This window comes from Amblyomma mixtum, chromosome 8, assembly GCF_055824585.1.
Source record: "Amblyomma mixtum isolate Tamu chromosome 8, ASM5582458v1, whole genome shotgun sequence".
Taxonomy (NCBI): domain Eukaryota; kingdom Metazoa; phylum Arthropoda; class Arachnida; order Ixodida; family Ixodidae; genus Amblyomma; species Amblyomma mixtum.
This window is the reverse complement of record NC_143019.1, coordinates 59,251,506-59,273,430: the sequence shown is the minus strand read 5'-3', so window position 1 is coordinate 59,273,430 and position 21,925 is coordinate 59,251,506. Positions and strand designations below refer to the sequence as shown.

At 46.1% G+C, this 21,925-nt stretch overlaps 1 protein-coding gene across 1 annotated transcript; it reads left to right on the top strand.

Moving 5' to 3' along the window:
- The first annotated feature begins 118 nt into the window (after nucleotides 1–118).
- LOC149332604 (uncharacterized) lies at nucleotides 119–21,747 on the top strand. The gene is made up of 6 exons (XM_089558227.1): nucleotides 119–357; nucleotides 1,672–1,724; nucleotides 7,751–7,979; nucleotides 12,290–12,426; nucleotides 17,966–18,199; nucleotides 21,189–21,747. Exons 1-6 carry the CDS (start codon nucleotides 270–272, stop codon nucleotides 21,264–21,266), a joined length of 819 nt encoding a protein of 272 aa, XP_089414353.1. The 5' UTR covers nucleotides 119–269; the 3' UTR covers nucleotides 21,267–21,747.
- Nucleotides 21,748–21,925: the final 178 nt, after the last annotated feature.

Here is a 21,925-nt window from a genome sequence, read left to right as displayed (position 1 = left end):
AGACGACGCGCTCATCCTAAAGCGACCGCAGCGCCACCGCCTAGACGGCGATCGCGTGGGGCCGCTCTGCTCCCTGGCTCGCCGGCGCAGTTTCCCAACTGTCTTTATCTAGAAACGTTGATTTTAACTAACAGATAATCAAATTGTTTTAAATGAACGTGCAGCACACCGTAATGAGTTTATTTTAAACAAACCAAGAAAAACAAGGCAGCGTAGAAGTTAATGATTGTTTTTATTTTGTTTTTGTTAAAGCAAGCTGAGACAAGCCAATGAACACACGGACGCGCGAAGTTTGCGAGTGCCACACGATGCCTCTGCGGACTAGACGCGCTAGAAACTTGGCGAAAACCAATGCAGGTGAGCGAAACTTGACTTCTGGCAGTGCCAACTAGTTCTGTTAACCGAAACGGCATAACGTGTACGCAGAGAGCTGTCCGTTACTCTTAAAATTTAAATGTGTACCCGATTTTTGTGCGGTTGTCAACGGCAAGATGGCGACTGCTTCGGCAAGACGCCGCACACTTGTCCATTTTTTAGCGTCCGAAACTTCGTAGTAGTGAAGGTGTAACGAACAGCTTCGGCTACCGAGGACTCTCTGGTATCATTTAACGCGCTTTTCTGTGCGCTGTGACAGTTGTACAACCCCGACGGCTTTAATGCTTACAATCGATTGTTCTGGAAAGTGTCAGTGAATACTTCTGTGGTAACCAAATATTGAGTATCGCTTATGCCCTCGCGGTAGCTCTTGTGGTTAATAAAGTCTGCCATATTAATTATTTGCCCTTGTATAGACGCGGCATTGCTTTCAGTTTCCTAATTCGTGGCTTTTTCGCATTCAACAGAAGTCAACAAAACAGCCAATTTTAGCTGTGAAACCGTAACCACTTTACTGCTGGCATGTCACAAGTGTTGTTGTGGCAGATTGGCACCGCAGTTTGTTGGCGACGGCAATTTCTTTTTCGTCAAGTGACGTGAACAGGTAGCGTCTGTTTAACTCAGTGACTGCAGCGGACGCCGTGAAGTGCTGCTGCAAAAGGTTTATGGGGGACTAACGCCCCAAGCGACTCGCTATGAGGGACGCCGCAGTGAAGGGCTCCGAAAATTTCGACCACCTGGGGATCTTTAACGTGCATTGACATCGCACAGTACACGGGCCTCTAGAATTTCGCCTCCATCGAAATTCGACCGCTGCGGTTGGGATCGAACCCGCGTCTTTTGGGTGAGCAGCCGAACGTTATAACCACTTAGCCGCCGCGGCGGGCATTGTTAGAGTAAAAGTTTATAGTAATGATATAATTCTTGCATGCATGATAAGGGCCTTCCAGATGAAAGTAGTTTCGGTAAAGGTTAATATTTGTGAAACTACAATTTTCTGTTTGTGTTTGGCACCCAAAAACTTCTTCGCTGAAAATGTTTTCCTGGAAGACCGAAATATGCCATGTTTTGAGCATGTAAAAAATAGCATTCAGTCTTAAGTCCCCAAATTTCGAAGCTTATTAGAACTGCAAATGCAGGGTTCTAAACACATGTAGAAGGGCCAACCAGCAATGCGGTATTTGGTTACAATGGCCCATAAGGCACATCGTCTGCATTGCAGGCTAATCGATGCTTCAGAAGTCAATGTAGTGCTGTGCTGTTTGTTGAAAAAATCATTTCTTCTATCCCCTGCAGAAAAACCCGCCAGAAATGTTCTTCGCGGAATCGAGAATATTGTGGCTGAAACGGTAAGTGGCCCCTTTGTTTTTATTATCTTACTTCATCTACCTCTACAGCAGGCATACAAAGTTGCATGTTTTTGAAGGATGCATACTATAAGGCATGTCAGCAAAGAGAGAGAGAGAGAGAAAACTTTATTGTCAGCAAGAGGTTGGTGATCTTCTTGGGTTCTTCAGCCGCTCCAGGTGGCCGGCAGATTTAAGTCTGTTGGCGACATAGAGTTTCTTACTATTACCTAGAGGGAAAGCTGGCAACCAGTCTATGGGAGTTTGCATGGAGACCCCTCGAGACCACTTCAGCCACCATGGGCGCTCAAAGCATCATGGGGCGGTGAGCTACTGACTGCAGAACTACAACTTTTGGCCAAAAAAATAATAGAAAAATAAAGCTGTTTGATAACTACGAATGTCCTAACATTCAATATCTTGTCTAATGATTGCAACAAACGAGCAGAAAAGCATTTAAGTGCAAAGTTTGCCGAAAATAAGAGATGACTAGCTTTCCTATTGGCCAAGTGATGAACACTAAAGAAACTAATATTTTGTAATTAACAGGCGCACTTTTAAAAGTAAATATGTTTTTAAAAAAATGTTGTTGCTTAGAAACTTTAAGAGGTTTTTTAATGGCATTTCGGAACAGTAAAACCTTTTATTGGCGTCGTGTGTCGTCGCGTTTTCACTACTATGGCTTTTGCACACTGAGTTCGCGCGAAAGTCGTCTGCGCACACACGAACAGCGTTTTTGGAATGAAACATCTTAGTAATGACACTCCGTGTTCCTAAAAAACTACAACTGTTCCGCAACAAGTAGCTCACCGCCCCATGATGCTTTGAGCGTCCATGGTGGCTGAAGTGCAGCGCCGCCAGCTTTCCCTCTAGGTAATAGTAAGAAACTCTATGGTTGGCAACCTCCTGTGCTCTTGCCGTGGCCCTGGACTGTACGCCCGGGTCCGGGCTGGCGAGAATAGCTTCCCATTTTTCAGTGTGGGAGATGTGACTAGATCTGCCGGAGGCGGATTCCCCATGCAGTCCCAGATTATGTGGGCTAAGGTAGCAGGCTCGCCTGCACAGCTGACAGTACGGATTTACCAAGCTGGGAAAGATATTGGAATATGTCCTCGGGTTTGGCTGCGACCGTGTTTGCGTTTGCTTCCACATGGTAGCCTGTTCGCGACTGAGCGAAACGTGCGGAGGAGGCAGGCTCACTCTAAGCTCCCTGTAGTTAAGACTTAAGAAGTGAGGGGACTCTAGAAGGTGTTTCATTTAAATGATGTGGTTACGTGCAATCTTTAATTCAAAATCCAGAAGCCTGCCTGGATAATTTTGAGGTACAATAGCCATGGCTTCTGTGCACGCCCACCGCCGTGGCTCAGTGGCTTTGATGCTCGGCTGCCGATCCCAAGGCCCAATCATGGGTGGCTGTATTTTGATGGAGGTGAAATAAGAAAATGCACGTTAAAGTGCCCTAGGTACTCTAAATTAATCCGGAACCCTCCACTGCATTGTTCCTCATTGCCCATGTATTGCTTTGGGACGTTAACTGTTTCCTTACCATGAAAAGATGACCGATTTTGAGTGTTTTCAAATAAAAATTAATTCTTCGAGAAGTGCTAAATACACTGCGCATTGTAATACATCAAACTGTATCCTATTGAATTTACTTCCGAACAAAAAAGTTGCCAGAGTTATGTGCGCAGAACTTTTCAAAGATTTATTGTTTAAATATGCTGTTAACACAAAAAGGAAGAATGCAAGGAAAACAAAAATAAGCTGCTGCACTGAGCCACAAATTTATTACAAAAAAAATTTTAATGTACAAAACATTGCACATGTTCTTAGCTACTATTCTTGCGATTTTCAGCTGTGTACATAATACATGGTACTCTCTGTGGCTTTGTATCGCTTGTTGAAAAAACTGATGTATCGCTTGTTGAAAAAAATACATTTCTTTCTATTTCTAAAAGGATTCAAGACCTTATTTTTGGGATGACCCTCGTATTTGCCTATGTCTGCTAAATAATATTTAATTGAATTCTCTCGTGGCGTTTCAATTTTAACTGCTAAACAGTGGCTATGATGTCACCATTCAGTACAGGTTGCATGAGGAATAAAAAGAAACTGTCACAATTGCTGCTATGTTGTTTTAGTTCACTACAACACTTCATCCAGCCTGCCTCAAGAAGCAGAATAACAATGAATGAATAATGAATATGGCTATCAAGAGGATTTCAGGCTCCCTTTAAAGGGACAGTGAGGAGAGCTCTATTAATATCTTTTTTAAAGCAAAATCCCATAGTTCGGCATTTCATGGCTTTGTTGCCACTTCGCCGGCAGCGAAAGATGCATTTATTTCTAAGAAATTTGGATTCGAAGTTGAAAAAGTGTTTCCCACCGCTCTGATTCAAACTTGGGATTCTCTTATGACGACACAGGACTAAGTGACGTCAAACATGGCGTGCGCATGACGTAACGCAGACTCCGTGATTTCTGGCGGCCAGCAGTGCGGCCTAGCAGCAGCTGAAAAGAAAGCTACCGCCGGATGCACGTTGAAGGCATCTATCGGCTATTGCGGCTGTCGCTACCGTCGCTTCCTTTATGTTTGTGCCGGCGTTTTGCCAGCGTTACGATGGATCCCGGTCTCGAAGTAGTCAACGAAGTTGTCGCAAATAAGACACCTTTATAATACCGTGTACCTTGTCACCGTTAGCGGAATACCGCTAGCCCGCCTATCGTCGGTGAGCAGGCGCTGATTGGTCCCAATGCTGCAGGCACGCGCGTAGCTGCCGGGTACGGGGCACCATCTGGCGACGTCAAGGAGATTTGCGCATGCATTGGCTGCGCCTCAGTGATTCGTGGCTTCTCGTGTTCTAGTCTTGCTAGAACCATTGGTTCTAGCAACACTGTTTTGTCCTATGACGTCATCACGCTTGTACTTGCGAGTTTGGCCTGTGGCGGCGATACCTGTATTTTGGTTCTTGCTCTTTTCTACGTTACAAGAGCTTTGTTGTCAGTATGAGTGGTGCTTTTGTAATCAGGAGCTGGTATTCTGTCGATACAGGCCAACTTCAATTTCTCCTCGGTGTCCCTTTAAAGGGAGACTGAAGCACTTTTTCTGAAAATCGGGCTGGCAGCGGCATCCTATAGTTTTTGATGCTGTACACTGGAATATCGCATCCAAATAAGGCAAAAACAAGCGCGAATTGCCTTTTTTAGCCGAAATATGCGGCCTGTGCCGCGGGGCACGCTGCGCGGCGCGCCGCCGCCCGTGATTGGTCAAGAGAGGTCGTGACGTCACTTTGAGGACTGGAGAAGCTGCCGATGCGGATCCGGCGCTGCGTTGAGGGCAGATCGCAGCTTTCCGTGTCGTTGTAAAAGCGAATACGGCGACTATTTTTTTTTACTGACCACCGAAGAAAAGGATACTACAGTTTGCTCATTCCACGTATCGCCTGAAACCAAAAAAGACACAAGCAAAAAATTCTATGCCTAGCACAAGCATACGCCAGCGTCAAAGACGCGATACAGACCATGCGTAAAAGGTGCCAGCACAACATCAGCTCGTATTCTCGGAAAGGAAGGGGTGCGAACAATACTCAAGTCAATTACCACCACCGGACGCCTCCTGGCTCGCCCGGAAGAGCGTCATCCTAAAGAAAAGGCCCAAAGCACTGTGTAAATCCTGTTCTCAGTACCCGGCGTTGCAGGTTGGGGCAAGAAAGTATTTCAAGTGAACGATGAAGGAGCACAAAGTTGGTGTCAAAATTAGCGAAGCGCAGTGGCCAAGCACTGCGAGGCATGTGACCACAAGATAGTGACGCAATCATGGTGCGCTGGAAACCTAGCCAAATACGCGCACAAATACGCTTCACTCCTGGCGCGTTCAGCAGATGCCAGAAAATATTAATCGCTGCCTCGGAAACGTACGCCCTTCCTAGATTTGCAGTTTAGGCTCAGTGAAGTAGTTGCCAACTATATGTGTGTTTAAAAGCCAAGCTAGCTGCAACTCGCCCGCTGCCACAACTTGATGAAGAAACCGAGTAAGGTTGCGGTGTTTTTTTGCAAAAACTCAGTTGGCATTCATTTCTCTCATAAATTTGCATCCGAAATCAACGTCGAACGCTTTCATATTAATTGCTTAGCTAGGATTAAACGAGATGCCGCATATGAAGAGCTTCGATGCTTGCTTGCTTTGCTTTATTGTGCTTTGCTCTGCTTGCTTGCTTGCTTGGACACGTCGAACCGAGTATAAAATCACTAACCGAGCCTTGCTGAGCACGTCTCAGGTGGTCTGGCCGCATCTAAGCTGAGGTGAGCGACATATGCTTAAGCCTCTATAAGGTTTCTTCAGGGGCTAAGTGAGCATGTTTCTACTTTTAAAAGAGGCGCTTCTTCGGAATGGTGACACGCCTCTTATGCGCGAGGAAATCGATGGAACTGTGTCATGGTTCAGCCGTGCCTTTTCGACACAAATCTCCAGAGATCACACTAGGACAAGCTCTGCCTGTAGCCGCTCTTACGAAAGTGTTTCGAGCAGAGTAAGCTTCCTTTAATCGGCTTGAATTCTTCGTCACAGCAGCGAGCGGTTGAGCTGCGAGCTTGTGGTCTTGCGGAAAGCAGTGGAAGACGACACAGTCGCGGCCGTAGTTGTTCGTGGACACGAACGCAGAGTAGTACCTGTTGAATCTGATTCTCAAGGTCGGCTGACACGTTTTGTACGTCGCAACGCACGCAGTACGAGGAACAACGCATGCAGCACGAGAAACAACGCGCGCTGAAAGCGCGCTCGGGTGCGCCGAAGCATCCCCGGCTCCTCAACATGACGTCACGCTGGCCGACATGGACGAGGTTTCCCTCTCCGCTGTTCCCCTCTCCTGCGCTCGCGCGGGGCGCGGGAAATTTAAACATCGCGTTTTTAATTGGTGATTGCGCCACTGTTTTAGCCAAAATCGAAAAAATAATTTCACAGACGTGATCAGCAATGACACTACATCAAAACCCTAGAAGGTTAGCTGATTCGAAAACCGCCTCAGTATCCCTTTAAGGAATTTTTTGGTAATGCCAGACAACTAATAACTTTTTGAGGAATTGACGACATTGTGGATGACCACTCCAATTGGATTGTATCATTCAGAATAGGAAGCAATGGAAATCGTAAGATAATAGCTCGGGAGAAGTTTTTTGCAAATGTTTAATTCAGTAGTATTGGACATTCACTGTGTGAAACGCTTGAGCCATTTGAATCTGTTAGCAATATTCTGGAGTTCTCATTCCGATTAACACAATTCTTCTTGCCGTTGCCGATCCGCTGGTAGGTACAGGTAGCCCTAGAAGTGTGCTTATGAGCTTGCTATTTTCCTTATCTCGCTTCAAAATTGGCCTCTGGTGGCATTTTTTCTTTCATGGTGAGGCGGAGCATGTCAGCAAAGCCATTACGGCCGAACAGAAGCCTCATGCAAACTATTTTATTTATTTATTTATACATACTGCAGCGCAGTTATATGCGCTATGGCAGGAGTGGGGAAAACAAAAAGCAAAATACCAAAGGTAACAGAATACAACAAAATGTACAAAGTGAGCACAATAAAGTTAAAACACACAAAAAGTACCAAACAAGAAAGGAACTGTTAATGGCACTTTAGGAATATTCAGGTATTATGTGTCTTCGATGGCAGTTATAAAACTTTTAATTGGAGATGAACGAATGGATCCAGGTAGAGAATTCCAGGCTTCTATTGAACGGGGAAAAAAACTGAATTTGAACAAATTAGTATGTGCAAAATATGGTATCAAATTTAGCTCGTGATGACTTCTTGTAGATGATAATGGTGCAAAGTTAATGTAGTGGTTAACTGAGAGCCTTACTGAGTGCTGCTTCCTTCGCGCGGAGTATCTTTGGCAAGACAAAAAGGAACGTGGGAATTGAATGAGCAGCAGTGTTTGATGGGCCTTGTGCACCAATCTTGCCTGTCCTTGATGTGGCGCCTTTCACTTGTGTGCCTTTCTTTGTCTGTGCTGACGAGCAAATGTTGGTGCAGCCCGCAAGGACGAGGAGTTCTGTGAAGGGCAAGAAAAGACATCATCTGGCGACATCAACACCATCAGACGAAACCAGGAAAGAAGTGCTCGAGTTGGCCGTGAGCCCGATCGGAGAGCCCGTCTGTCGTCGCACCTTGCGGAACTCTCGGGAGAGACCTGAAAAGGTGGCCCCCGCGCATGTCGTCACATCAATGCCCGAGAGCACACCATCTCAACAGTTGCCTTCAGGTACGTTCAGCTCATGCTCAGCGGTAGCAAGTTTGGTTTGTGGGCAGTGCCTGCGTGTGTAGTGACCCACCCAGGAGCACTCTTTGCATCCTGCTGAGACTAGGCAGTGATAGATTTGTCCCAATATGGTGGACGGCGAACCACAGGTGCTGCAGCCACAGAAAAAGGTTTGGTTCTCTAGAAAGTTTTTCTTGGCCACTTTTAACCCTTTGAAGGTTTTTGCCGTATATGTACGGCGGCGGTTTTCTGTCCCGCAAGGTCTTTGCCGTACGGGTACGGTTTCGATCTTCCGTTTGAAATTTTGCGCCAAAAGAACAATGCGTGCTCACTGGGGGGTGCTGCCACCTCTTAGGACTTACAAGAAGTGTTTGAATTTTGTGCTGCCTTCTTGCGGAGATAAGCAGAACTTATGTCTAGCTTTAGCGCGGCGCCACAGACTGCGGCAACACCCCTTTTGTAGTTTTGGTTTCGCCGCGTGATCGCAACGGAGTCGCGCGAAATTTGAGTTTTCTTTTTGTCAGCACTATCTTGCAGGGGCTGCCGAAGTTGATTTCTATCTTTATTGGCGCTGCTCTTAGCTTCCTTATCACCGTTGCTCGCGAGGTATTCTCGCCCTCTGTGGCAACGCGCCTATGCAGTTTCGATTCCGCTGCGGGATCGCAACGGAGTCGCGCAAAACGTGTTTTCTCTTTGTAGGCACTGTTTTGCAGAGGCGGTGAAAGTTGATTTCTATCTTTATTGGTGCTGCTCTTAGCTTGCTTATCACCGTTGCTATTCTATTCTATTGAACATTTTCCAGTTGTGAGTGATGCTGTCACCAAAGTACTGTTCCTAATTTTTTTTTACTATTTATTCTCGATTATATACATTTTGTAGATTCAAGATCCACAATAAAGTAATTTGACCACCTGGGAAAGTTTTCTTCAAAATAATTCGACCCTCAAAGGGTTAAAACCTGTGCTATCACCAAATGAGTGTGGTCACAGTTGCATTGTTTCCTGCCACCTTCTGAGTAGCTTTCAAACAGGTGGGAGTTAGTGCGAGCATGTCTTACCTATGTGGTAAAAAAAAAGAAACAGTGAGCCGAGTTGCACACATTTCTTTGTGCAGTAAAGCACTTTTAAGCACATCTTAGCTCTTATAACATTACTGAGAAGAGAGAACCACATTGGAGAGACGAGGGCTCTAATTTTCTTATGTGTCTTGGAAATTTCCTGTGTTCTGGACGTCTCCATCATGCACTCAGAAGTCCACCATGCATCAAAAGATGTTTCGGTCATGCACACAAATTATCATAACCTCATCATCTGAAAAAAAAAAAACAAAAAAAAAAAAACATTGCTGGCAAAATACATCGTGTGCCTCAGGAGGATATGGCAGCACTTCCATGGTCATGTGCCGCATTTGTAGGCCAGAGTTTTGTTTTTACGGCCACAGAGTCAGGTGTTGTTGCTTGCTTCCTCGACACTGTTTCGCTCTTGCTCTTTGTCCAGCACTTTTGTGTCGGTGCCTCTTAACATTTCTGGCATTCCCCTTTGAACTCTGCATCGAGAGCTGTCTGTTGGCACGTAACTGGTTTCAAGCCAACATTCAGCATGTCTGCCTTGTGCCAACTGTCCGCTGGCCAACTGCCGTAAAAAGCTGACATCTTTCTATTGTTCGGGAGCACATGGAGATGGAGACTTTAGGATATGCTGGATGCACTGGTCAGGGCACTGCTGATACTGTTGTAAAGCATATCCTAGTGGAACTGTCTCTTGTCGACATGATGGACTGCATTTCTGCATGTCCTTTATTAATGCTGGGTGCACTGTAAGGCTCGCACCCTCGTACATTCTTGCTCTCAGAAACCCTTCGCGCTATAAAACAGCCGCTGCATCCATCTTGTTATTAGAAATTGGTGTCTATCAGCACATCATCACTAGGGCCAGGAAATTTAGGCACTAAAGAACCCCGAAATAGGCAGGCATCTAGGCAATAAAAAATATTGAAATAGGCGCTATAAAGCCGAACTAGGCGCTTTGAGTAATACACTTTATTTATCAGTACAAGATTTGACAGTCAGGCACGCCACAATAAAGCACGTTCTCAGGTTTTCGAGCTTGAAGCTCCTTCGGGTTCCGCTGAGCATAGCTTTGTACTCTGAACAGCTTCTTTCGACGTCACATGAAGTTAGTGGTGCGTACCTAAAACATGAGAGTTCATAGGGGCCCAGGCCTTCAGGTGATGTGGCCGTATCGTCTCTGCGAAAAGGTATCTCATTTCGGAAACTGTTTATAGGCCTCTATTTTTTTCTACCAATTGTTGCATGTTCGTAGAGGCAGTAGCGTCGTTTCCTTCTAGTTTGCTGCTTGTACTTCTTCGACTGCCTTCAATGATTCCTGTGTTGAGAGTCCAACCTTTTCCAACTTTGCCACCCTTTCCATCAGTGTTGAGGAGTTTGCACTGATGTATGTCAGGTGTCATTAAAAACTCGCCTCTTCGAACATAGCTCTTGCTTTGATCACACGCAGCCTCATCCTCGATTTCCTCGAAGACAGATTTGACCACTTCAAAGTGCCGTGTATAATATACTGCTGCGTTTATCCATGTTCCCCTATCGAGTCAAAACAGGCTTTGGCGGCAGAGGAATGTCAGGTGCTGTGGAGCAGAAAACAGCAATTCTTGACAGAGATTTAAGAAACAGCTGTTTTGTGCTAGATACTAGCACGTCGACTTGGGGAAAAGAGAGCTGGACACATTCGGCACATTGAGGCGATGGTCCCCGGCTGGACAGCACCGCATTGGGTGTCGGGTCACACTCAAGGGGCTTATATAACCTCTTTGGTTGTGCCAGTTACACTTCGAGAAAAACGTTTGGCGAGACCTGTGTCTTTTGTGCGTGCATCGGCACACGCCTTTCACCGTTCTTAGACGTCTCAAGACTGAAAAACAGCACCAAGGACAGAAAAGCCAAATTTAGACATTTATTTACAACAAGCACAGTTAAGTACAGCCTTTGTCAAAAGTTTAGAGCCCAGGGGGTTTGCTTCTAAGCACTATTGTGGCGCTCCTGCAGCACTTGTGGAAGTCCTACGCATCGGAGGGAGCAGGACCAAAAATCTTCTTACCTTCAGGAGATTTGGGACGCTGAGGTCGCATTACGAGCAAAGCAATGCAGCCCAGAAGCAAACCCCCTGGGCTCTAAACTTTTGACAAAGGCTGTACATCATCATCATCAGCCTGACTACATCCACTGCAGGGCAAAGGCCTCTCCCATGTCTCTCCAATTAACCCTGTCCTTTGCCAGTTGCGGCCTCTGTATCTCCGCAAACTTCTTAATCTCATCCGTCCACCTAGATTTTCTGCCGCCCCCTGCTACGTTTTCCTTCTCTTGGAATCCACTCCGTTACCCTTAAGGACCAGCGGTTATCTTGCCTTCGCATTACATGCCCTGCCCAAGCCCACTTCTTCCTCTTGATTTCAACTAGGATATCATTAACCCGCGTTTGTTCCCTCACCCACTCTGCCCTCTTCCGATCTCTTAACGTTACACCTATCATTTTCCTTTCCATAGCTCGCTGCGTTGTTCTTAACTTAAGCTGAACCCTCTTTGTTAGCCTCCACGTTTCTGCCCCATAGGTGAGTACCAGTAGGATACAGCTGTTGTATACTTTTCTCTTCAGGGATATTGGTAAGCTACCATTCATGATCTGAGAGAACCTGCCATATGCGCTCCACCCCATTCTTATTCTTCTATTTATTTCCCTCTCATGATCCGGATCTGCGGTCACTACCTGCCCTAAGTTGACATATTCACTTACTACTTCCAGCACCTCGCTACCAATGACACAAAAAAAAATGACAAAAAGGCAGGCATGTCCAAAAATCCTCCGTTTAGGCATTTATAGGCATGTTTAGGCAAATGCCTAGAGTTCCGGGCCCTAATCTTCACCTGTAGAGCACCATCGAATGCTCCCTTAATGGTGGGAGTTTCATGGGGGAACCCAAAGGCTTCAGCGGCAATGGCCCATCACATCTCCCATATGTTTGATTGGGTGTGTGAAGCCCTTTCTGTTCTAGCTATACACTATAGCAGAGAAAAAAAAAAAAGCTGATTCCTCTGGTTACAGGAGATGACGCCGCTGTCACAGCAGCTTGAGGGCTGGGCAGTTTTATTTTTATTTCTTTTTCTCTTGCCCATTCTACTCTTTGTCACAGCAGCCACCAACCGATCAGTGCATGGCTGCATTTTTTCTAGCCCTCAGTAGATTGTTGTGCACTGCGGTGTTTACTCAATTATTTAGCTCATATTTCTTTCTATGCTTCAGTTGCAGACCTTGTGGAGCGAACGCCTTGTGAGCCGGTCAACCTGAGTGATAGCGCTGACTCGTCACTGAGCCTGTTTGACGCCACCATGGCATCTTCTGGGATCCATCACACGAGCGAAAGATCAAGAAGACGGAGGGTGAGGAGTGAATTTTATCAGAGGTGCACAAGGAAAGGATTCCCTTTTGTTGCGCAGCCTGTTTGTAGTGAGCTATGTGAGGGGCATAGACTTGTTCGTTATGTCAAGTAATGTGGCACAGCCGAGCTTGCGCGTAACCAATTTCTCTTGCTGGTTTGTTAGACAGTTCAACTCCACTGAAACGAAATTCATGGGATCCGGGGAACATTTGTGTTGAAGAGGAAACTCCATTGCTGTGGAATCATCCCGAAACACTGACATATTAGGCTAGACATGCTAGAAGTAGCGCTTATTTCCATAACCCAGTCTGGCTTTCACAGTTTCGGTGTGATTTTCAAAGTCTGCGACCACTGAATCACGACCTCATCTCGCAGATGTCTCTTACCAGTCTCCCTGGCCTAACCAGTATTACTCTATAGCTTCCTGAGAAACATCTGAGAAAAAAAAAAAAGACTTCTGAATTAATTCACATTTTTCTGCATGTACTCATGCTTCCATGCAGTTGCATCGCTCTGGATATCACTTAATGCTGTGCCGTTGCTGTATGGCTCCTAGTAACACTCCACAGTCTTTGACCAGTGTACGTGATCGGACAATGCCTGGTAGAGAGAGGTGAACACGCCACAGCGGGAAGAGGGCCCGAAACGGGAAGGCAGGGATGGCAGAAAGGACGGGGGATGAGCGGCGAATGTAATACCGTGTTTACTTGTGGAGTTTGCGCGCTTTTTTTTTTCCCCCTAAAATTAAGGCTCCAAAAAGGGGGTGTGCAAATTATGTGGATATGTTGCAAACACGTCCTAAATATCTCTACAAAGGTCATAACGCGGAATGTAGTATATGGGATATTGTTGCGTATAAGTCGACCTTGCAACTCGTGCCCCTTGCTGGCCAAAAAAATGTTGACTTTAAATGTAAGTCGACTCATGCACCCCTTCCCCGCGCCTACGCCCGCCCGCAGACCCGTGTTATGTAGTTCCTCGATGGCGCATGTGCAGCTCAAAGCAGTGAACATGGAACAATACAATCACAATGCCAGCAGTCGGAGGCAGATAGAGACTTGAGGCGATAAAATGGCACCCTCACATATGGCTGAGTAGTGGCAAACAGAATAGCCAACGGTTCAGTGGTCTCGAATTCTGGCGTGACGCATGCTCTGGAGATTACCGGAAGTCTGCTCTTGCAGCAGTTCGTGCGGGAAAGTGGTCGCCGGCGCAAGCCAGCCGGGTAAACGGCGCACAGTTAGCTTTTTCTTACCGGAAGTAAATTGCAGACAAATTTTCGACCTTTTTTGACACCACTCACTCACCTTTTGCAACTGCACGTGGCAACGTTGCCACACCGATCTTCCCAAGCCTGCCTTGCACACACCTGCATGCATGCTGTTGAGCTCGCAGGGAGTGCAAGACTGTCATACCAAAAAAATATTCGAAGAACCACTCTGGTTAGTGCATATGCCCTTAAATTGAGATCTCTACCAAAGCACATGTGTAACAAAGTGTCCTTCTAGAATAGCATTCACCAACAAATCTCAAGCTACCAGGTCACTGGTCTTGCGATTTCAAGAGATGTGCCAGAACCTTGGTGTACTGGGCGTACTATTACGTGGCATTGCCCGAAGACATGGCCCACTACTACCATGGTACAATTTTCCTGCAATCCACCATTTCACTCTTACACAGTTCAGTAAAAACAGACTTACAAGAATTCCTTGCACTCGAGGACAAATATGCCGGATTCATGGACTTTTATACTGTGGTTCAAAAATGTCTTTTTATGTTGGAAGCGTAGTGGTATGAGGGGATTGGGAGGAAACAGTAGGACTTCCACAGTGTGCATCCATCTTCACATCCTCACCTTCTTTGCTGCCGTAAAAAAAATAGTGAATGAGAACATCACAAATGGTATTGCCACAGTTACTTGAGTTAATTTTCGCTTTAATTTCTTCTGATATTAAGGCCTCGAAAAGGGAGTGCTCAAATTACGTGGAGATTTCGCGAACAGGTCCTCAAAAACTCTACAAAGGTCGTAATGCACAACGTATGCAATATATTATCACATGTAAGTTGACTCCGCGACTCGCGCCCTTTGGTTGCCAAACAAAAGTTGACTCCAAGTATAAATCGACGCATACCCCCACGTCCCCCGAGCCCGCCCCACACCCTCGTTATGTAGTTTTCCGCATGATGGTGCGTGTGCAGCTCAAAGCAATAAATGCGGAACAATAAGGCACAAAGCCAGCATTCGGAGGCAATTGGAGATACAAGGTGATAAAACAGCGGCCTGATATGCGACCAGCTGAGTAGCAGCAAACAGAACAGCCAATGATTGGGTAGTTTCAGATTCTGGCGTGGCTACTCCGGAGGCTACCGGAAGTTTGCCGCTCGTACAGGAAAGCAACCGCCGGCGTGCAATTGACTTTTCTTTACCAGCACTAATTTACAAACGAATCAGGGACTTCTTTTAACACCACTCACTCACCTTCTGCAGCTGCACCGATTTTATGAAGCCTACCTTGGGCACACCTGCGTGCACGCTGATGTGCTTGCGCAGTAGGGAGCTCAAAATGTGCGAGTTTTTTCGTAAATCCTGGTAATAAATTAGGCCTACGCAAATTACAGAAGTGAATACGGTATTTGCACTCTCTCCTTAAAGGGACACTGAGGAGAAATTGAAGTTGGCTTGTATTGGCAGAATACCAGCTCCTGATTACAGAAACGCCACTCATACTGTCAACAACGCTATTGTAATGTAGAAAAGAGCAAGAGCCAAAATGCAGGTATCGCCGCCACAGGCCAAACTCGCAAGTACAAGCGTGATGACGTCATAGGACAAAGCAGTGTTGCTAGAACCAATGGTCCTAGCAACTCTAGGACCCGAGAAGCCACAAATCACTGAGGCGCAGCCAATGCATGCGCAAATCTCCTTGACGTCGCTAGATGGCGCCACGTGCCCGGCAGCTACGCGTGTGCCTGAAGGATCGGGACCAATCAGCGCCTGCTCACCGGCCCGCAGGCGGGCTCCCGGTATTCCGCTAGCGGTAACAAGGTACACGGTATGCTAAAGGTGTCTATTTGCGAGAACTTCGTTGACGACTTCGAGAACGAGATCCATCGTAACGCTGGCAAAACGCCAGTGCAAATGTAAGCGAAGCGACTGTAGCGACAGCCGCAATAGCCGATAGATGCCTTCAATGTGCGGCCGGCGGTAGCTTTCATTTTGGCTGCTGCTAGGCCGCACTGCTGGCGGCCATAAATCACGGAGTCTGTGTTACGTCATGTTCACGTCATGTTTCACGTCACTTAGTCCTGTGTCGTTATAGGAGAATCCCAAGTTTGAATCAGAGCGGCGGGAAAAACTTTTTCAACTTCGAATCCAAATTTCTTAGAAATAAATGCATCTTTCGCTGCCGGCCAAGTGGCAACAAAGCCATGACATGCCGAACTATCAGATTTTGCTATAAAAAAAATATTAATAGAGCTCTCCTCACTGTCCCTTTAAGCATACTCACAGCTCTTCACTCTAGAAGTGCAATCGCACCGCTTCTTGGGGACATCATGCACCATATTCGCAATATCCGCAGCCTGTAGGTGCTGCGCTGAAATTCAAAATGGTTGCCCGGAAGAGGTTGACGCCGTTTGGTCTCTGTGCTCCCTAGCATATTCTTGGTGTTGTACGTGCGCTGAGCTTAGTAAGCTGCAATGTGGCACTTCATTCACTAACCCACTCCCCTTAGGAGATATGATAATGCGCAGGATCAGGCCAGCCTGGGATTCAATGTTTATTTGAAGGCGAAAAGGTGCTGATCGAGCCGACATCATATCATTTCCTGTGGCGTGAAAGGTTTCACTACTCTAGGTTGGTTATGTACAGGCATCAGAGCCACGCATACTTTTCCTGTTTAGGTGTTTGCGCTTGCCGTGTTCTGCTGTAACGCACGAAGCCCAACTTGGTCCATGTACAACGTGCGGTTGCGGAATCGCACATGTGTACCAAGTTTGTAGCGCGCGCAGCATGTCCAAAGAAGCACTTCAGTGTCCGTCAATGTGGGGTGCGGCACGTGACAATAGGATTAGGTAGATATGAAAATGGGCTTCATTTACAGGTGCATGCAGATTTTTTCTGAACATGGAAACCGTGTAAAAGCTTATCTCTTCGTGGTGTAAGCATGTATCTCTGAAGTGAAAGGTGCATTCTGTTGTTCCCGGTGAGACGTGCTGAGTGCCTTTCTCGGTACGATCCACGCTTCCAAGCAGAAGAAAATTGAGCTTCTCCGCTTACGTGTTTCGAAAACTTTGGCGAGAACATGCACATTTAGCGTGGGTTGCGTACTGATTTATTCTCTCGCCTGACACCACAGCACTAGTCTGATGAATCAAGTGAGATGCAAAGCACATTAAAACAAGTTTGATCGCATGAGAATCGGCGTTAGAAGGTGGATTTTGGCCAGTGTGATGCAGGTAGCATTTAGCAGCTAAAAGGGGTTACTTGCGTAATAGCTCACCCCCAGCACATGGAAGCATCACCAGTGGCGAGGTATATATCACACCGCACAAGGTAGTATTAATTATACAACTCTAGCATTATTTATCCAACTTTTGCTTTGCCCTTAACAAGCCTCCTTGGCTTGACCTGGTGCGTGGAGTAAGGTTTACAGCACCACCGGCTCCGCTGATAGAAGGGGATCAATTTTGCTACATTGGAGGAAGCTTTGTGAGGCATCTGATAGGTGGTGCTCGGATTTGGCTTTGGCGATGGTAGAAAGCTCTCACCGTACCACAGCTGCAGCGGCTTGAGGGCTTGTTGCGCTGGATGCTTTCTGTGTGAACAAGCTCATGCGCCACGGCGTTCATTGTGGTTGTCATCTCTTTCACAATTCCTCATTGGCACATCGCATTCGTCTGCTGTGCCAGTGGTGGCCACAGCACTTCATTTCACGGCAGTATCGATAGGTGGCGCGTCGTCGTAATGTTATTTTTTTCTGCAAGGAGGATAGCAAAAGAAGGAAAGCTTGCCAAAGCTGCGTCGGGAAGCAAACGGGCGCAAAGGGAGGGAGTACAGTGCAATGCTGAGTGCCGGACGTGCACTATGTGTTTGTGTAGTGAAGTCATGCCTGCTGAATGCATAGTGGTGCTCCAGAGTCTGTGCTCATGTGTGCTTAAGTTAAGAGATTGGAAGCGGGCAGTGCAGAGTGGGTGAGGGAACAAACGCGGGTCAGTGACATCCTAGTCGAAATCAAGAGGAAGAAATGGGCTTGGGCAAGGCATGTAATGCGAAGGCAAGACAACCGCTGGTCCTTAAGGGTAACGGAGTGGATTCCAAGAGAGGGCAAGCGTTGCAGGGGGTGGCAGAAAGTTAGGCGAGCAGATGAGATTAAGAAGTTTGCGGGAGTAGGTTGGCTGCAGCTGGCAAAGGACATGGTTAATTGGAGAGAGATGGGAAAGGCGTTTGCCCCGCGGTGGCCGTAGTCAGGCCGATGATGATGATGATGATAATGGTGTGTCTCACTCTGTGATCTGGTGTGTGTGCTTCCGCTGTCTAGGGCCAGGACCCAAGCCAGAGTCCCAGGCTGACAGTTAAGAAGGTCAAGCGCACATACTCTCGGGGCAGCAGGCTTCCATCGCTTGCTGTCAACCTGTTTGAAGAGCCCGAGGCACCTGCGACGGACGACCGTGACGAAGTTTTTGACAAGCTAGAGGCGGAGCGTGAGGCCAGAGAGAAAAAAACAAAGGCGCCACTCAAGCCCAAGGCTCACAAGCAGAACCAGCGAGAAGATGTGAGTTGGACATCCAGGCATGCACTGGCCATTTACGTTTTTTGCATTCATTTCTGGTTTTGCATTTTTTTGCTTCTTTCACTTTTACTTATGTGTGTTGCATGCAGTCTTTGTGTTGTAGTCTCTCCCTTCTCTCTTTGCCTGTCTGGGCTCCAGTAAAGGGGACTGTGTGGAGGCCAGAGGAAATGGGTGTCATAGTACAGATGAATTTGTGGGAAAATTTATACAAGCAATAGCAACCAGGAGTTACAGGAGTTAGATTTGACTTGTTGATTTGTACAACAGTGAAGAATGAAAGAAATCTTTTGTTCGTCCCTCTAGATTACTTGTGTGTGATGTCGCTCCTTTTACAACACTGGATTTTCAAACAACTGCACTTGTAATAAGTGAGTGCCTGAAGGATTATCTGAGTGTAGACCACGACTGCGTATAACCTTATCATCCAGCTAAGGAAAACTTAGGGCTCTCTAAAGGTTACAGGTGTCATGAAGGACTCTGAAGAACTCTGGGATGTTGTTGAGGTGATTTTATGCCGCTTTTGTATCTTGCATGCAGCCTCTTACTTGCGGTATACGATAAACCAGTAGGGGAAAATTGTGGAGTCCTAGTCGCAGCAATTCAGGTTCTAATTTGCAGGCAGGGGAATTTTTTTTCGATTTTCTCTGAGCGACGCAGCAGTTGGTATTTACACCCATGCTACATGGGCATTTCAGATGCTAATGAACCGAATGTCGTTTGGCTCAGCTACGGATCTTGTTCCTATATCAAGTTTTTCAGAAGTATTCAGTTCAGATGTCATTACGGCATTGCAGAAACGTTGGAGAGTTTGAATGCCTTAAAAAAGTGGAAATGTGTACCGTTGTGCGTAGTGTATTTAAGCTGTCATTTGGAAGGCAGAAGTTTATGGTATTAGTATGACCTTTGATTTACTTGCTGCTTTGTGTGTGTGTGTGTGTGTGTGTGTGTGTGCGTGTGTGTGTGTGTGCGTGTTTGGTCCCAGAGCGACTAAGGCTAGAGACCCCGTAGTGGAGGGCTCCGGAAATTTTGACCACCTGGGGTTCTTTAACGTGCGCTGACATCGCACAGTACACGTGCCTCTAGAATTTCTCCTCCAAAGAAATTCAACTGCCGCAGCCGGGATCGAACCCGTGTCTTTTGGGTCAGCAGCCGAGCACCATAACCACTGAGCCACCGCGGCGGATGTGTGTGTGTGCGCGCGCTTGTGTGTGTGTGTGTGTAAGAGGGGGCACAATTGTTGGTAATTTGATTCGACTAATACAGGGAAGGCAGTGCAGAATGGGTTAACCAAACGTCTATCAGATTGCAAACCGACACGAAAGAATGATTTCTGTCCTTTTTTTTCGTGTTCTGTCTCTTCATTTTAGTTGTTCATTTATTTTTCAGTCTGTCTGTTTTCCCTCTCACTCACTCACTGTTGTTCTCTCACCGAGTATACTTTTCTTAACTTCCAAACAACGCTAGATGCCACATGTCACCGTCTTCTAGAGTTAAACAAATGTAACAGTGAGCACAGCTTACTTAAATGGATGGAATGTTTTGTGAGAAATTTAGAATAACTCACAACCAGAATGGCTCACCCACATAGCACACTAACCTTCTGAGCACTGCAAAAGTTAAATGCTGGGACTGTTGCTGTCTCTTGTGTTTGTTAGCATTTATATTAATGAACTACCAGTCACACTTTGATGTTCAACCAGTTTGCTAATGACTGCATAATTTATTGCATAATAATCAGCCTTGTACATGTTACACAGAAGAAGTGACTGATTACAATTACTTCATCTGAAATGTGAGGGATTTGAGTGGTCAGTTACAGCCCCCGAAAGCAACTGAACAATTACAGAAGAGTAATCGATTACTAATACGTTGTTTTCCTTCCCACTTTTACCAGCTTAAGACAAAGGCAGACTATGATGAGCCGATGCGGCTATGGTGATCTGTTGTGTGTTGCAAATCTTATGCGGTTAATTTCTACCGGCAGTGGTTTTTCCAAATTTTCATCACCATTGTTGTTATGCTTTCTTGCGGAAGCATCAGCAGCGCCACTGAAGACCCTCTCATGTTATGCGCTGGTGGAGTTACAGCATCGCTGGTGGAGTTACTTTGTGAACCAGCGTGTAATTATGCAAAGAGCCACGCTTTGCTGTTGTTCATACTCCGAGGAGCCGAACCCTTAAGCTAGCTAAGCATGATATTCTGCTGTGTGGTTGTGAAGAAATGCGGACCTGCGAACAGGGGGCAAGTCAAATACAGGACGTTCAGGCTTGCATGTCCGGACATCCTAACATGCGTGGCTGTTCCGCAGCCTGACCACTGTCTCTCTATTGTGAACAAATATTCTGCAGTAGCACTACTGTTTGCCACCAAGTTCAGGTTCTCGAAGTTTTACCGCTGGTTACAACTTGTTTCTTGAATAAAAAGTAACTGATTACTGGTGATCAATTACTGATAAAATAATTGGATTACTGAAAACGTTGCCCCTTAGCAAAAAGCATTCGCTGCATTAAAAAATTCAGAGAAAATATGATTTATTACAAAATCAGTTACACTTGTAATGCGTTACGTACAACTCCGTAGATAACTATATTCTGTTTCATACATCAGGTTTAACACTGTGAAAGGTACGAAAGACGCCCGCATGAAAAAAAAAGGGGGGCGTGTTACTCCGCGCTTGTTTTTTGGCCGAGTGGTCTAAGGCACAAGAAAGCGACAGCGTGTCGTCAGCAATAAGAGCACATTTAATCAAGCTCATGACAAATGTAGCATGTAATACCCATACATGCAAAGAATTTATTATATTTCGCTTGCCACAATGAGGGCACTACTTTTTGATCGTGGATATAGGCAGCGCAAACAAGAGCGCTAGCTTTGGCAGTGTTGAACCTGATGCATGAAACGAAGTAAAATACCAAACATTGTTGTTTAATGTAAAGTTATTCATTTTCTTTTTGCTTTGCTTTATTTTCAGAAAGCTTTTGAAGAATGGGCGGACAAGATGGCGGCTGAGTTCGAGGAAATTGAGAAGTTTGAGCTCTGCGTTGAATAGCACATGCCCCAGTGACAATGTCGTGAAAGGCAGACGCAGGTGTCCATCATTCATGCACAGCAACTAGGACACAAAGATATGTACAAATGCTCGTTTATGAAGGCTGTGGATGTAGTTTATGCAGCTTTTGTTACTGGCGTGAAAAAGTGTCACATATTGGTCTCAAATTTTATTCTTGCCTACTAGAGTGGCAGGATATAATTGAGTTAACATACCCTGCTCTCCAATGCAGGGCTCGTGTAGTCGCTGACGTCTCGTATTTATTTATGTACAGGCCGCTAAAGAGGACCAGTTGGCATTTATGATCTTTGTATATATTTTTAACACGGAGCGCCTGCCGTGTAGTATGTTTTTCTCAACAAGATCACACGGTATGTTTCGATTGTGTGGCTCACTGACGAAGCTTTCGAACATGCCTACCTGTTTTTAGTTGTGTACGATGTTTCAGCGCTGAGTAAAAGTTTCACGTACTACAACTCGTCTTGCGTGGTGATGACTCATTCATTCACAAGGATCGCGCAACTTTCCAGAATGCCCGCAATCCGCAGGAACGGTGTCGTGTGTACGGCGGGTACCGTTTGCGGCGGCGGCGAGAGAGCGAAGGACAACGGTGCACAATCGCAAATTGATTCTTGTCTCTGAGAAGAACGGCGCTCTCT

What these genes read in the sequence shown, in the direction of transcription:
- LOC149332604 (XM_089558227.1), top strand. Translation starts at nt 270, where the DNA reads ATGAACACACGGACGCGCGAAGTTTGCGAGTGCCACACGATGCCTCTG. An exon ending in CTTGGCGAAAACCAATGCAG is followed by an intron (nt 358 to 1,671) that starts GTGAGCGAAACT and finishes TATCCCCTGCAG; the next exon opens with AAAAACCCGCCAGAAATGTT. An exon ending in ATCTCAACAGTTGCCTTCAG is followed by an intron (nt 7,980 to 12,289) that starts GTACGTTCAGCT and finishes TCTATGCTTCAG; the next exon opens with TTGCAGACCTTGTGGAGCGA.